The 14,979-nt window shown below is 38.5% G+C and overlaps 1 protein-coding gene across 1 annotated transcript; it reads left to right on the top strand.

Annotated features, from left to right (window-relative positions):
• Positions 1 to 12,768: 12,768 nt before the first annotated feature.
• LOC130927590 (trace amine-associated receptor 13c-like) lies at positions 12,769 to 13,900 on the top strand. Its single transcript, XM_057853531.1, has 2 exons — positions 12,769 to 12,941; positions 13,093 to 13,900. Exons 1-2 carry the CDS (start codon positions 12,769 to 12,771, stop codon positions 13,898 to 13,900), a joined length of 981 nt encoding a protein of 326 aa, XP_057709514.1.
• Positions 13,901 to 14,979: the final 1,079 nt, after the last annotated feature.

The raw sequence follows: 14,979 nt of genomic DNA on the forward strand, positions 1-14,979 counted from the left end.
ATGTGCTCAATGCACTGAGAATGAACGCATTGAGGTACCTGTGTTACTGCAAGTTGTTTTACCCTGATGTGTTTTGAATCACCTAACGGTCATGCCATTTCCTCTTTGCCCTTTCATGTGTGTGGTTTGGTTAGGACATTCATTTATGTAGTTTGGAAAATAAAATGTGTTTTAGTTTGTAATGCTTCACCGCTTTGCCTGTTTCCAGCAGATGGGGCCACTACGTCAGCCTCGCCTGAACTAAGGTGTCACACCACAGTCTCCTTTGTTTTGTAGTTCTTCTACAGTATGTACAATATTGGGTTGAGAAGAAAATATTATGTCAATATTTGTCCTGCACAAAAGAGGCAAGGAGCATTAATTATATATTGACATGTCTGGAAAAGCACAATTCACTTACAGATGTATGTTTGTTGTAACTAAGATAAATGTGGTAAGCATATGGTGTTTATACTTTTACATGTAGATTATGCATATATTAATGTATAGACAGTATTTCATAATGCACATTGCTTTAGATAATGTTTGATAATAGGGAAGGGCTACTAAGCCTTTACCGACTGCCTGTAGTTTTTTCATTTGTTTATTTTTTCCCCTGCTGCATCTTTGAAATAAAACATTTTGGAAAAAATTAAATAAATCCAATGTCATTTTTTCTCGAGTCATCATGCCATGTTTACGCTAAACACCATATGGAGTGAATAAGCCACTCTGACAGAAAAAGAAACCCAAACACATTTGGCTGGCTTGCTTTAATATATACACAATTTTATGATGTCTTTTTTTTTTTTTTTTTAAACTAATGTTTACTTCATTTGGGGAATGGGTGAGGTGCTATTTTGTTTTGCATTGAATATTTATGATAAAAGCAGACAATATTGCAAGTTTTGGTTGTAACAAACCTGTCACTTATGCCATGTCAACACGTAGCAGTGTATTTGGCAAAAATAACCTTTTCTACGGTTTGGCCCTATCATACACAAGCACACAAAGATTTGGGACAAAGTGAAACGCGAATTCTGCGTGTGGGGCGCGATCATGTGGGCGCAGATAACCAAAGATTTAGAGAAGGATCCGACTGACTGCGGCCGCAGCCACACTACAAAGCACGCCTCATCCAAACTACGCCCATCCAAACCACGCCTGCTGTTGGTATGGTGGTATGGTTTTTCTCATTAATATTCATGACGTTAGCAATTGTTGCTAGGCGGGACAACCTCTCGTTTGTCCCAGTAGTAAATGAATGGAAATAGTGTACGAACGAGATTAGGGTTGCCACCTTTCAGCAGTGGCGCCTCCAGAAATTTTTCATAGGGGTGGCCAGATGGGGCCACTTAAAATCTTGGGGTGACCAAAACTAAAAGCCATAATCTCAGGTTTTCATTTCATTATTGCAGTAAAAACGTCAGGGGAAAACTATCAGAAAGACTCAAGGACACTGCTACTGATATACTTTGGTGTATTGTGTAAGATATGATGTTACTAATGATTTAATGTGTATAGTCCATAACTGTTCAGTCAACATTTTGAGTTCCACAACAATTCTGTTTTATTGTGTTATGTACAGTATATATTAGGCGTAAGGTGTACATTTAACTAGGGCTGTCAAACGATTAAAATTTTTAATCGAGTTAATTACAGCTTAAAAATTAATTAATCGCAATTACCGTATTTTTCGGACGACAAGTCGCTCCTGAGTATAAGTCGATCCAGCCATAAAATGCCCAACGAAGAGAAAAAAAACATATACAAGTCGCACCGGAGTATTAGTCGAATTTTTGGGGGAAATTTACTTGATAAAATCCAACACATAGAACAGACATGTCATCTTGAAAGGCAATTTAATATAAAAATAGAGAACAACATGCTAAATAAATGTACAGTGTACAGTGCATGAACAACGAAATGTGAATATTCTGTCCTACGCTACGGCTCGGTCCTGGCTATACAGCGAACTCCCAAAAGACAATGCTGGACGTCCGTATAATTTGCTGAATCAATTTGGTCCTCGATAGAAAACAGGTTCGCAACAACCTAAATAAATGATAATTAGGTACTATTAGTAATAAGTAACAGGTTAGCATGCGTTCGCTATCATTAGCACATCATTCAAACAACCACACAACTGGCTCTAAGTGTCCGATCGCGGGTGGAAAACACACAACAACAACAGAAAAGATCATACACGCAGGCGTTGCCTCTGTAGAGATGATTTAAAAGCATAAACAATGAAAGTAGGTTCGCAGCCGTCTATTCTCTCTCGCTAACTCGCCCACTCACTCACTCACTCAGAGCTACGTAGCTGTCCGTCTTCTTCTGGCGTGTGAGCACTCTTCTTCACGTAAACAAGTGCGAGTGCGCCCTCACGTGGGCGTGAAAGCGCCACAAACTAAATGCATCCATTTCAAGATAAAAAAGTCAATAATACAATTGAACATACACTGCCAAAGGCAGAACGCGAACGTGGCCATAGCTATAAAGAGTTATTCAGATAACTATAGCATAAGAGCATGCTAACAACTTTACAAACCCATCAGTGTCACTGCAAAACACCAAAATAACATGTGAAATTATATCATAATGTGTTAATAATTCCACACATAAGTCGCTCCTGAGTATAAGTCGCACCCCCAGCCAAAATATGAAAAAAAACGCGACTTATAGTCCGAAAAATACGGTAATCGCAATTCAAACCATCTCTAAAATATGCCATATTTTTCTGTAAATTATTGTTGGAATGAAAAGATAAGACAACACGGATATATACATTCAACATACTGTAGATTAGTACTGTATTTGTTTTTTATAACAATAAATCCACAGGATGGCATTAACATTATTAACATTCTTTCTGTGAAAGGGATCCACGGATAGAAAGACTTGTAGTTCTCAAAGGATAAATGTGAGTTTGTATATTGTGACTAAATATTGCCATCTAGTCTATTTGTTGAGCTTTCAGTAAATGATACTGTAGCGACTTAACTGTTCTGCCCAAATGCATGATGGAAAGTGGTGCAACCATGACTGTGTGTGGTGGCTGCAAGTGCTATATCTTCTCTGCGTTGGGTAAACTACAGGGTATTAAGAAAAATATTAACTCCTGTCATTCTTCCCCACGTCGCTTCCCACAATATTTATAGTTGCTGTGGGAGAGTTGACAAAGCTTTTGCCAATTAAAAGCACGGCCCCAATGAATGCTTGTATCTACTCCACTCACTTGACACTGCCTCTTATCTCTGTATATAAGTAAAATGGCGCTATCATAGGCTGTTTGCGGCAATGCGTTAATGAGTCGTACCGCGAATGCATTAGTTGCGATAAATATTTTCACGTGAATAATTTAAAAAAATTAATTACCGCCCATTAATGCGATAAATTTGACAGCCCTTCATTTAACAAAACAAAATAAATGCATTCATTTGGGATAAAATGCATAACTGATGCTACAACAATCTAACGATATACTGGCAAGTGGGGTGGCCAGTGGGGTGGCCAACCAATTTATAGGGGTGGCCGTGGCCACCCCTGGCCACCCCCTGGTGGCGCCACTGCCCTTCAGAAATAGAAATAAGGGACGCCCCCCTCGCACCCTAAGCCTTACGGGCGAAAAAAAGTGGCATCCCCAAAACTCCTAAAATGCATAGAAATGTATCTATTTTTAGATGAGAAAACTGTATTGTGCACTATGTGGGCATGGCAGTTTCCTTGCAGCAGATTGTTTAGTTTTTTTTTCTGCAGGTTAGAGAAAACGAAGTTGTGAATATCGTAATTAACATTTGTGTTGTCGGCACTGAATCCGGTCACGTGATCCGTTGACAAGCCAAATTTCTTAAGGGAATGTTCCAGGAGAGCTACAATTCCAGCAGCTGACTCGTCTGCATTATATATGAAGTCCAGCATTTTGTTGGTGAGCCCAGACTCTGGACTGAAGTACTGGACAGGAAAGGGAAGCATCTTCCTGCTCAATTTATTCAAGGCATCGGTCTGTATGGAGAATTGGATGGGTGACGTTAAGAGATGTTAAAATTGCAATCTGTACCCACAGTTTACTAATCTGTGGGTACAGATTAGTAAACTGTGGGTACTACTGTGGGTACAGTTTAGTAATCTGTGGGTACAGATTAGTAATCTGTGGGTACAGATTAGCTATGATTTTTTTTTTTTTTTCCTACCCTGGAACCCGGAGGGCTCTGTACCACAAGCAATGGCGAAGAATGTTTTTTTACGGAGTGTAAAGCTTTCGGTTAGCGGTTTAGCTAACGTACCTCCGGTGAACATTTCAAAATAAAAGCACGTCATGTTCGTCATATAAATAACGAATTCTGGAGTTAATCCCACATACTTCAGAATTAATAATATAATATGTTGAGTAAATACTACAGAATACAGATTCTACACTAAGAATAGCTTTCAAATGACACTCTTTATGACAAATATGATTGGCAATGAATAATTATTATAATTACTATACTATTATTATACTGTATATAGTAGTATACTATAATAATAAGGCTAGAATTTTTTTTAAGAATTGTTTTGAATAATGTTGGAAAGGCAAAGTCAGTGTTCTGAATCTGTTTACCTTCCATTCTTTTGCACTAGTAAACGCTATCAGCATGTACCCTCATTGTTTATTTGTGATTAATTATTGTTATTTACATGATTATTTGTTCTTTAATAAAAAATGTAAGTGTTCCAAAATGGTTTTGTGAATTAATAAGTGTCAACAAAAATGTCATTGCTAAATTAGTAAAAAAAAGAAAATTATTAGATTAGTCGACTAATTGTAAAAATAGTCGGCTGACGAATCAGGAGAAAATTTGTCGTTTAGGACAGCCCTAGTGTACCGGAACATATTTCCTCCACCCCCTTCTCACCTTTTTAACCCCTGACCCATGAAGAGGGCCCCTGGATATGTTCGCCTTAGGCCCCAAAATTGCCAAGTCCGCCACTGGTCACACATGCCTTCTTCCTTAATGTGAGACTCCACAGAGTTCACTCATTTTCATGCCGCGGGATTCAAAAAGTTGAATACACACAGTGAAGAGCAGAAGTATTTGCACCCCTTGGGATTTTGCAAGTTCACCCAATTAGAAATTATAAACTAGGTAGAGGTCTGAAATTTCAATCATAGATGCATTTTCACTTATAGAGACATCATCTAAAAAAAGAAGGAAAAAAAATCCGGAACTCACGTTGTATGATTATTCAATCATTTATTTAACCCTTTAAGGTCTGGGCCTATTTTGTCAGATTATGCATGCCTTTGAAGTTGCCTTTATATTTCAAAGAAAGAATTGTTTACGATGGCCTGGTTTGGTCCCATTTTTTGTGACACTTTGAACTTCATGTCCAAACTGTTGTTTCCTTCACTGACCAATTATAAATCATCATTTTGGGCCCAAAAAGACCAAAAATTCCAAAATCGTTTTGTCAGAATTTTTAATATTGATGTCCAATTGACAACCAAACATGCGTAACGAACCGTTTTGAAACTTTGCAATATTTATTCAACATGTTAGGATGAACATTCAACCCAAAAAATTTAGAATAAATAGTCTTATATTTGACAATTCAACATAAACAACAGGTACAGCCATAGGCGTTTTTTGCCTTTATACATGCTCTAGTCAAAACAGGTTATATACAGCAGACCAAACAGTGAAGAACAGTGAAAAAATATATACCATCTAACACAAAAAGTGTTTTGAGGCCATCTCTTTATGAGTTTAGGTATTGCGGCCCATCACCTGATGAAAACTATGTACACACAATCAAGCTTCTTGAACACACATTTATATACACAAATTGAGAAGACTGATTGTGGGAAAAAAATATATATATATAAAACATTGGGAAAAAAAGTATTTTCAAAAATATTTACAATAAACAAGTTAAATTTTTTTCAGGAATGCCACTCCGAAAAGCAGTTTCGTCCTGGAATTAGACACAGGGCTACATCACACAGCCCACACTTCCATGGGGTGTCGGTCCTCTTTCCACCTTTCCATTTTCATTTCACTTTACTTTCATTGTCACTATAAATACATGAAAAAAAAATAGTATTCTTGAAAATAATAAAATATAAAATAAAAATATATACAGCAATAAATAATAATGGAAATCTATATGTATGACAATAGAAAGAATACCATAGCAGAATATGTGCTACATCCCTAATCTTCATATAGAAAGAAGAACACCACAAATTATAAATTCCTGCCTGGGATACACACAGTGCACGTACGACTTTGTTCTGATATGTACATTTTATTATTATATACACAAACACACACTTATATTGCATCAAAATTAACTTTGTCTTGCAATATCAAAAGAAACTTTCAAAAGAAACTTTTTCATCATAAAAAAAAAGTGAGTTGGCTTACCTCTGTTCGTCGATGGCGTCACCCACGTGTTCAAATCCGTCACTATCTTCACTCGAGGACTCTTCCGAAGAAGACGATGATGACGAATTTGGACCATCCTCTTCCTCAAGTTGATCAAAAAGCACAATTGCTTGCGTTTTTAGTTTTCCGTTCATTCTCAAAGTCAAACAAAGTCGCTGCTCGATCCAAACGGCCGTCGCTCGCCACCTCGCTGCTTCAGAACACTCCTCCCTCTCGTTCGGTGGAACCTCACACGGCAGTTATATTTATAAAAAAAAAAAAAAAAAAACGCATTTTGTGCTTCCACTGTGACTTCGAAAGGGTTCGTTTGATTTGTGTTTTTTTCATGGAGCTTCCGTTTTGAAAAAGGACAAGAAATGATGGAAATATAGACATAAACAAATAATCCATGTAGCGTTTTAATGTTTTTTTGAGAGGACAATAAAACTATAAAACTTAAATGACAATATCTCACGTTTTAGTTGGTCGATTGACTTCAAATAATAACGAGAGTAAACCGCAACTTCCGCACTTTAAAACGAGACCAACCAACGGCATGTGGGTGACGTAATTAAAACGTGAGGGCGCTTCAAAGACGACGTGCGCTGAGGACGCGCCGGCGCGTCCTTCGACTCTCAAGGGTTAATCATTCACTGGGGTTTATAAGTATTTGTACCCCTGAGAAAATCAGTGCTAATATTTGGTGCAGAAGCCTTTGTTTGTAATTACAGAGGTCAGACGCTTTCTGTAGTTCTTCAACAGGTTTTCATATATGGAACAGGGATTTTGGCCCATTCGTCTACACAAATCTTCTCTAGATCTGTCAGGTTTCGGGGTTGTCGTTAAGAAACACGAAGTTTCAGCTCTATCAAAAGATTTCCAATTGGATTGAGGTCTGGAGACTGACTAGGCCACTCCAGAACCTTGATATGCTTTTTACACAGCCACTCCTTGGTCAGCTTGGCTGTGGCGCTTCGGATCATTGTCATGTTAGAGACTGAAATCATGCAACGTCTGTGGTAGGATCTTTAAAAGTTTTTCCCTGTCTGTGGTGGCGAGCGCTTTGTTTATCGCTGCAGTGTGTTGGGAGAGCGGTGTCAAGGCAGGTGAAGTGGGCAGACTCAATAAACTGGTGAGGAGGTCCCACAATGTGGTGGGGCTTGAGTTGGGAAGTCTGAAGTAGTGATGGGATTTTCGGCTCTTTTCGCTGATCCGGTTCATTTGGATCGGCTCAGTGAAAAGAGCCGGCTCTTTTTGGCTCTCAAGCGGCTCTTTTAACTTTAGCTTGTCTTTTAAATATTTATGACAAATTTAGCGTACATTGATTAATGACTTGGTGAACTAATCAATGATTGCAAATGGCAACAATTATCAAGCAAAGAAAAGGGTTTTTACTTATGTTATTGAACATTAGAAAGGCTCCAAACAATAAACAAGCAACAAAATTCAACTTCAACCGACAACAATCAAACATGCTGCTTTATAACAAAAATACTGATTAGAAACTGCAACAGCAGCAGCGAACAAAACAAACATAAGCCACTCCTTGCTTTATTTCGAATTTGCATTCAAGAAAACTAAATACTTCAACTTGGACGGGCTGATCCGGCTCCTTCTTTCAGTAATTATTTGTCCAGTCTTTGAGAACTCCCTCTCTGACGGTATAGATGTTGCTACAATGCACAATCTACTCTCCATTACGTTGATCAAACGGGGGTAGACGGAAGCTCGGTATTTCCACCAGCTCAGTGGATCAGATGCCCTTGAAATGTGTGGTTCTTCAAGATATGCCCTAACTGCCATTCTGCCAAACCTCGCTTCAGACAAAAAAAAAAAAGGAAAAAGAAAAAGAGAGAGCGACATAGAGAGGGAGAGAGGAAGAGAGAGAGAAAATGACAGAGTCGGCTCTCGAGGGAGGGTGCCGGCTCTCATCGTTCACTTCAAAGAGCCGGCTCTTTGTACCGGCTCGTTCGCGACCGACACATCACTAGTCTGAAGACTGTGGCTGAGAGGAGGATGATGATCAAATTCAAAGCCATCTTCGATAAACCCTCTCACCGCCTCTATGACGAGCTGTGGCAGATGGGCAGCTCTTTCAGTCAGTGTTTTATACCACCTAGATGCAGAACTGAGCGCTATAGGCGTTCCTTTGTGCCCACTGCCATCAGACTATAACAGCAGAGCTCTGTGCTCACAATTATATGTACATTCACCATAAGAACAATGACCGATACTCCTTTTTTGTATATTTCTAACATACAGTGATACGAAAAAGTATCTGAACCTTTTGGAATCTCTCCCATTTCTGCATAAATTCACCATCAAATGTGACATGACATCTGACAGTAGCCACAGACTTCATAATTTATTGACGGGGGGCGGGGCAGATAAATAGGGGGCCTGCATTGTTTGCGAGGCCGTCAAAGCCTATCAAGTGGAATTACAAAGAAGTTTTTTTCATTGAAAATTCTTGTGAATAAATGCTTAAATCCCTGAATTCTTTATAGATATGGACGTAAAACAGTATCGATTCTTGGTTAAAAAAAAAAACTTGCAGTTAGCCTTTATTTCACGTAAATATTGCGAACTATGATGTCAATGCAGTAGCGGCTAATTTCTCCCATTGATTTTTTTGCACGTTTCAAAATGCTTGTATGGTACGAAAAATATAATAATTACCTTGAATCCTCGAACAAATCATTTTTAATGAATGAATGAATTTATTGTCATTGTCATCATCATCATCATCATCAGATCATCATAAACAAAAAAAATCATCAAAAAAGGATCATCATAAACAAAAAAATCATCAAAAAGGAAATCATTAACAGTTTCAGAGTGTGGACATTATCAGAGTGTGAATTTGTTTACCCGAAGGGTAAGACAAGGAAGACGGGAAAAGCAAAAGCTTATCGGAAATCCGTCCCCCTTCCACCCTTTTCGCACAAGCAGCATGTTGTGTATCAGTCCAGTCATAGTCTAACACATTTCGTTCAAAAGTCATTGATTGCCATGGAAATTTCGCATATAAATTTGATTGTATTTTATCAGTTCATGTCCAAGTAGGTGAAGGGAGGGAAGGCCTGGGGTGCTATGGAGGCTCGAACCATTTTTGCAGTTTAGCTAATTCTGCATTTATTTGTATAGATAGACTCTGTGGGTCTTTTCCAGAACAAAAGATGTTGGTGTCATCCGCAAAAAGTACCATTTTTAATAGTTTAGAAGCTTGATGCAAGTCATTTATGTATAGGATGAATAGTTTCGGTCCCAGGACGGAGCCTTGGGGCACGCCACATGTAATTAGACGTGTTGACGATCTGCACCCATCATATGTAACATATTGCGAGCGCCTTTCCAGGTAGCTTCTTACCCAGTTTAGAACGATACCTCGCATTCCAAGTCTCTCTAGTTTGTCCGGTAGGATGTTGTGGTTAACAGTATCAAAGGCTTTTTTTAAGTCCAGGAAAATGCCCACTGAGTATTTTTTTCGGTCAACAGCATCTGTGATCAGTTCTATAGACTCTGCTAGGGCCTGCGCCGTGGAGTGGTTTTTCCTAAACCCGTATTGGCTATCGTATAATAAATGATGTTTTGTTATGTATTTGTCAAGTCGATTATTGAAGAGTTTTTCAAGAATTTTTGAAAGTTGGGGCAGGATGGAGATAGGTCTGTAGTTGTTGAACTCATGTGGGTTCCCACCTTTGAATATTGGGATAACTTTAGCTATTTTAATTTCATCAGGGAAGATTCCAGTCTCAAAAGATGTATTGAAAATATGAGTTATGGGGAGCAGAATTTCATTATGAATGCTTTTAATGAGTTTATGTCAATTTCCTGGAAGTCAGTGGAATCTTTGTTGTCGCACTGCATAATTAGACTCTTTACCTCAGTTGTCAGTATTGGTTCCAAAAACATGGATTTTAGAATGGGGTCAGGGCGCATATGTGTAGTTACAGGGGGAATTTTCTCTGCTAGTTTAGGACCAACTGTTACAAAGAAGTCATTGAATTTATTAGCAATCTCTTCTTTGTTTCTCATGTCTCATTCATGAGACAATCCTTCCTGAATGTATGCGGGACAGCTTTCGTACTTTTTCAACAGAAATCCGGCGTTAGATCGCTGCATGCGTGTTTGTGAATAGCTCCTCTTGATGTGGGTGGCCCCCTACTTGAATGCGAGGTGCAGTGCAAGACCGATCTGACCCGTCAATGCCATTATGAGGTCTACTATTATCAGTCATGTTTGGCCTTTTTCATGTTCTAACAATTGCTGTAACTGTTCATTTATTCTCACCAAGAAAACAATAAAAATAAAAAAACAATGTGATTTCTGGATTTTTTTTAGATAATGTCTCTATGAGTGGAAATGCATCTATGATTGAAATTTAAGACCTCTACCTATTTTCTAAGTGGGTGAACTTGCAAAATCACAAGGGGTGCAAATACAATCAATCAATCAATCCATCAAATTTATTTATCTAGCCCTTTACAAAACCCGAAAGGTCCCAAAAGTGCTTTACAACAAAGACAAACATGGCACATAGTAAATAAAAGGCAGGAAAGTATTATACAATGACATAAGGAAGAAAAAAAAAAGAAAAAAGAAACGAAACAACGCATCACAATAAAAGTCAGACAGCAAATAAAACAATAAAACATAAAATCCGAAAACATTAAAAACCCGAAAGAAATAAAACCAGGCTAAACTAATCTTGGGGAAAGGCGAGTCTAAAAAGGTGTGTTTTTAAACAAGATTTAAAAAGGCCCAAATTTGTAGTGGTGCGGATTTCAGGGGGAAGACTATTCCATAACCTGGGCGCAGCAACCGCAAAAGATCGGTCTCCCCACTGTTTGAGTTTGGACCTCGGAACGTGCAAATGAAGTTGGCCGGTAGAGCGAAGGGTCCTGCCAGAGTTACGGATGGTTAAAATTTCCAATAAGAAAGAAGGAGCCTGGCCATTAATAGAATTAAAAACAAACAGTAAAAGTTTCAAATCAATTCTAAAATGGACTGGAAGCCAGTGGAGCAATGATAGCATGGGGGTAATATTGGGAAGACCAACATAAAGTGCGTTGCAGTAATCCAGCCTTGAGCTTATAAAAGCGAGAATTGCTTTTTCAAGGTCGTGGCGAGTATGAAGAAGCTTCTCTTTGGCCAAGAAACGGAGCTAGAAAAAACTTGCTCTTACAACAGAACTAATCTGTTTTTCAAAGTTGAGCCTGCAATCGAATATCACTTCATTTCTATCATGTGTTTTTAAAAAGGGAGCCAGAGTGCCAGGGTTGGGCTCAAGGACATTTAACATAGAAGGTGTGCCAAAAGTAATATATTCAGTTTTGCTTTCGTTAAGATGTAAAAAGTTCTGTGCGTCTTAAAACATTGACTTCTGATCCTTAAATGATTTTGGAACCAACCGGGCAGTGTGCTTTAGGTTCTTGTCCATCTGAAAAACCCATTTGCACTTAAGCTATTCCTACTTGGCTAATTTCTTCAAATGTTGGCTTGATGAGTCCCTGTATTTCAAAGGTGGAGACGGTGTTCTAATGTTTCCAAGACTACCTACTTTAGTGGACAACTTTCAGTATTCATTTTACAGTGGATGACATTCTTAGCAGGTTCAGACAGAATATTCACAGGTTATCGGTTTTATTGGTTGAAAGAGTTCAGATTAAAAAGCCCATTTAGGACAAAAAGCCCATCTCTTTCTTGAGTGGTATGACGGCAAGTGGTTTTTATACTTGAATATGGTTTAGAGTTAGAAAACATGAAATGATCCTCAGCCACTGGAAATTGAACTCAAAGATAATTCAGACTTGTGAAAGCCCACAAATGTCTCGCTGATATCTTGGCTGCTTTCCTTTGACTTGCCATGATGTTCCACAAACAAGTAATGAGTGTTAAGTGTGTCTTAAATTCATCCATAGTCGTGTCACTAATTCGATAAAAAAAATGTCACTGAATCAATCAGAAGCTTCCAAAGAAATAACAGCATCATCTTGATAGGCAAGGTCGCGGCGGTCTCTTGACTCGATCATGCCAGCGATTCAAACATCCGTTGCTATGAAACTCCTGGATTCATTTACTACTATTAAGGGCAATTGAGAAAAGAAATGTTTTATTGAACCAACTTAACTCAAACTCCCAGACTTTTAGTTGCACCTGTTTGCTGGTTTTTAGTCATAACACAATTTGGCAATGAAAATATTTTATGAAGATATGAAATTGGATAAAGTGGCATCGAGGGTATGGCGTTCATCATGACATCATATTTTGGCAACATTGACCAATCACAATTGCTTGGGGGAGGTATAACAACACATAAAGAGAGATGGACAACAGGGAGGTTTTGGCAGAGCGCTGTCCGACCTCAAGGTTCTCCATGGACACTGAGGACCAATCGGATCTCTGCTTCCCACAGCTAGGCAACATCTCCTGCAGGAAGACAACCTCTGCTTGGTCTCAGATGTTTTTTTTCACAGTGTTCCCACCCATCACATGCATCCTCACTGTGCTGCTCAACCTCCTCGTCATTATTTCAATCTCCCACTTCAGGCATATGTTCTTTTTCTCTGAACCTAAGATCATGTTGTGACAAGCATAGAAATGTACTGTGTTGAATGATGGTTTCGTCTAATCCTAATCAAAGTGTTGTTAATAACAAGTTGTTTGCATTATCGATTGTTTTTTGTGTGTGTTTGTGCAGGCAGCTGTACACCACAACCAACCTCCTCCTCCTCTCCCTCGCCATCTCTGACGTCCTGGCGGTCTTGACGACGTTGCCATTTGTTATTAACAAAATCAAATCCTGCTGGTTTCTTGGTGACATTGCATGTAGTCTGATGAATTACCTGGTTTTCATTTGTCACTCTGCCTCAGTAGGAAACATGGTGCTGATATCCGCCGACCGTTTTGTGGCTATTTGTGATCCTTTGCGTTATACTGTCAAAGTCACCGTGAAAAATATTCAACTTTGTATTTTTCTCTGTTGGTCGGCTGCTGCTATCCATTGTGGCATCGTTCTGAGGGACAAATTGGCACATCCTGAAATTGGTAACACTTGCCTTGGAGAGTGTATTTGCTCTACTGACATTATCGGAGGGTTTCTGGATATTATCGTGAACTTCCTGATTCCTCTCGGCATCATTGTCATTCTCTACACGAGAGTGTTTGTGGTTGCTGTGTCTCAAGCGAGAGCCATGCGCTCTCACGTGAAATGTTATAAACTGCAAAATTCTGCCCCTTTCAGAGCGAAGAGATCTGAGCTGAAGGCCGCCAAGGTCCTGGGTATTGTCGTCCTGGTCTTTCTGATGTGTTTCTGTCCATACAATATCGCCAGTCTGATGATTTATCAGGAAAACGTGTGGAATTATGTTGCTTATTTGTATAGTTTGAACTCGTGTTTGAACCCTTTGATATACGCTGTATTCTACCCCTGTTTTAGAAGAGCTTTTAAGCACATTGTCACTTTGCGCATATTACAGCCTGGCTCCTGTGAAGCCAATATACTGTAATCGCAATGTGCTCACATTCAAAACATTTAAAATTCTCTATGAATGGACGCATTGATGTCTTACTGCAAGTTGTTTTACCCTGATGCGTTTTGAATCACCTCATTTTCCTCTTTGCCCTTTCAAATGTTTGCTTTAGTTATCACAGTACTTTATGTATTATAGAAAATAAATGTTTTAGTTTATGATGCTCCATCTTCTTGCCTCCCTCTTTCCAGCAAGCCTCACCCTGATCAAGCTATTCCACAGTCTACACTTTTTTGTAATTGTTCTACTGTATACACAATGTTGGGTTGAAAATAAATATATTCCACCTTCACAAAAGGGCAAAGAACATCATTTATGTCTTATTATATCTTATCTATTATGTCTCGTGTCTTCTAATTTATGTCTGGAAAAGTACTGTTCACTTATATATATGCATGTTTGTTTGTTATCACCCAAGATAAATGTGGTATTTATTGGGCATATCTAGTGTTTATATAACTATGTATAGATTGTGCATATATTAATGTAAATACAGTATTTTATAATGCACTTTGAATGACATAAGCCTTTACAGACTGCCTGTAGATTTGTCATTTGTTTTTTGTCCCCTACTGCAACTTTGAAATAAAAAGTTGAAAAATCAAATAAATCGATTGTCACTTTTGTTTCTCTGTGCTATGTTTAAGCTAAACATCATGTGGACTGAATTAGCGACCCTGACAAAAATAAAAAATAAAATAAATATAATATATATATATATAAACAAATCACGCTTTTTTCGCTTGCTCTTATCAAATGCATATAAACTATGCCCTGATTTATTTTTTATTCAATTGAGCGTGTGTTATTTTATTGCTTTGAATATTTGTGATGAAAACAGTTCATACTTTTTTTTTTGCAAATACAACTTTAAGTTTGAACCGACGTCCTCGGTCAATGCAAACCAATTTGCTTGCGTCTGCTGCTATCTGCTGGAGAAACAGCTGAGTGCAGGCAACCTGTGAGCACTCGAGACACATCAGATCTGTTAGCTCAGATTTTGTTCAGATGATTTCTCGATTGCCGTTGTGCCACATCAAGCATATTATTCACTG

Source organism: Corythoichthys intestinalis, chromosome 12 (genome assembly GCF_030265065.1).
Source record: "Corythoichthys intestinalis isolate RoL2023-P3 chromosome 12, ASM3026506v1, whole genome shotgun sequence".
Lineage (NCBI taxonomy): Eukaryota > Metazoa > Chordata > Actinopteri > Syngnathiformes > Syngnathidae > Corythoichthys > Corythoichthys intestinalis.